Genomic DNA, 2,269 nt, shown 5'->3' with positions numbered 1-2,269 from the left:
AAATCATAATATTCAATTTGGTTAGGATAATTTTTTTTATTTGATTTAAATTAAATTTAAATATTAAATATATATTAAAATTTTATTAGATTTTGGTTCAAAAATTAATAATAAAAAATTAAATTATTTATTTTAATTAATATTATGAATAATCTTTAAATTATAATAAAATTTTTAGTATAATATTTAAATTATAAATTTATTAATTATTATTATATTTATTTTTAACGTAATTAATTTAAAAAAATAATATATAACGAATAAATAATCTTATAAAATAAGATATTAACTAATAAATTCATAAGTCAAATATTATATTAAAATTTTTTAAAATTTAAATATTATATTTACATATTATTATAATTTAAAATTTATTTATTGACTTTATATATTTTATTAGTTTTTATGTATATTTTAAATTTTTATAAAATAAAAAATTATTTTATATACAAAAGTATTTAAATATTTAAATAATTATATTAATATAATATTAACAATAAAAATTTAAATTTTAAAAATTGATAATTCAAATTATTAAAATTTAATTCATATCAAATAAATTTTAAAAAATAAATTTAAATTTAAAAATTTTATAATGTTATACATTGTTTTTAAAATAAAATTGAACCAAATCCCAATGGAATCATTATTCCCTGAGCAGAGGCAGGGGCGGGAAAAGGAATCCAAAATATCACATGGATGACTCAGTACCCCATAGCAAAGTACAGCCTAGAGCCGAACCTCCGAAACATTCGGTTCGTTTCCATACCACAAATTCTCTTCCTATTTTTCCTTCCAAATTACCGTTTCCACCGGTTTTGTCTTCCCGCATCAGCCGCTCCACATAAAAACATGTCCAACCCCTCCTCGCCTTTCGTCGTCACATCATCCATAAAAAACACAATCGCTGGTTTTTTTGTTACTTCCAGAAGTTCTGCTTCAACAACAACAAAGGAAAAAATATTTTTTTCAATCTCTTTCTCTCTCTGCAAGGCTCTTCTGAGCCATTGTAGGAGTCTCTTCGGAAAAAAAAAAAGCTAAATTTGAGAGACGCCGCAGGGAGAGATCGAACATTTTTCTGTTTTGGAAAGATAGAATGGCAGTTTCCAGGGTTTCTTTTATAGCTGTTTTCGCTGCTCTTGTTTTTGCTATGATTACCTTGCCTGCTGCTGTTCAGGGCCAGTCCTCTGCTCCCGCCCCTGCCCCAACAAGCGACGGTTAGTTCTCTCTCTATTTTTTTTCTTTAGATCTGACTTCTTTGATCAAATGCCATTTGATTTGATATATAAACTTTTAACTTTTTGATGGGGGAACAGGGACGTCGATTGACCAAGGGATTGCATACGTATTGATGCTGGTGGCGCTGGTGCTCACATACCTCATTCACGCTGCTGATTTCTGCTTCAGCTTTTGAGCTTGCAAATAGAAATGGGGTTGGGAACTTGGGATGATGAGGGTGGGATTTTCTTTTTGGATTAAAGTTAAGACTTAAGACTTGAGAGTGAGAGAAAAAAAAAAGATGGAATTTGTTAGATTTGGTATTTCAGGGGGAAGGGATGATGTGACTTTAGAGGAATTATTGATGGGTTTTTTTTTTTCCCCTGGATGTTGATAATATCATTTTTATGTTTGGTGGGATTCTCATTGTCATTTGCTTTACTATCCCTTTTGCCTATAAATCTTACATTTTTGCCTCAATTTTTCCCTCTTTCTCTGGAAAACTATAATAATGCATGCTGTTATAGGTTCTATGACCAACATGATGATCCTTTTACTTTGACGATATGGGTTCTTGCCTCCGCAAAAAAATGCGAAATACAAAAGGCATCTACCATGCTATTAGCAATTTCAAGTGTTAAATGCTTTGCGCTTTCTTAATTTTGAGTAGTTCTTAAGGATATATCAATACATGATGGCTTGAACGGCAAAGATAGGATACACCAAGGATGCTAATGAATTATAAGAAGCAATCCAACTTATACAATTATACAACTGAGAAAAGTAGTAGTAATGAGTTTTGTATGAAGAATTGAAGAATTAGGTATTTGTAGATTTCTCAACCGATCTAGAGGGCTAGGTATAACTTACAAGGACGAATTTATTATTAAAAATCTTCATAAATTAAAGCCCTCCAGGCCTAGAAAATTCTATAGTTCTAAGCTGCAAAACGTGCTCCCTGACCCTACAAGAATTTTTGGTTATTACATCAGAAAGGGTTCGGTATTAGCCAAAAAAACCATTTTAAATCCTCCAGGCGGACCATCAAGCC

At 30.0% G+C, this 2,269-nt stretch overlaps 1 protein-coding gene across 1 annotated transcript; it reads left to right on the top strand.

The window, feature by feature from the left end:
- Positions 1-778: 778 nt before the first annotated feature.
- LOC111289815 (arabinogalactan protein 41-like) lies at positions 779-1,732 on the top strand. Its single transcript, XM_022881146.2, has 2 exons — positions 779-1,217; positions 1,317-1,732. The coding sequence occupies exons 1-2, from the start codon at positions 1,097-1,099 to the stop codon at positions 1,412-1,414; spliced, it is 219 nt and encodes a 72-aa protein (XP_022736881.2). The 5' UTR covers positions 779-1,096; the 3' UTR covers positions 1,415-1,732.
- Positions 1,733-2,269: the final 537 nt, after the last annotated feature.

This window comes from Durio zibethinus, chromosome 11, assembly GCF_047325235.1.
Source record: "Durio zibethinus cultivar Kanyao isolate XHJ-2024 chromosome 11, ASM4732523v1, whole genome shotgun sequence".
In the NCBI taxonomy this organism is placed as follows: domain Eukaryota; kingdom Viridiplantae; phylum Streptophyta; class Magnoliopsida; order Malvales; family Malvaceae; genus Durio; species Durio zibethinus.
Note: the sequence above shows the minus strand (reverse complement) of the source record. Positions and strands in the feature narration are given on the sequence as shown.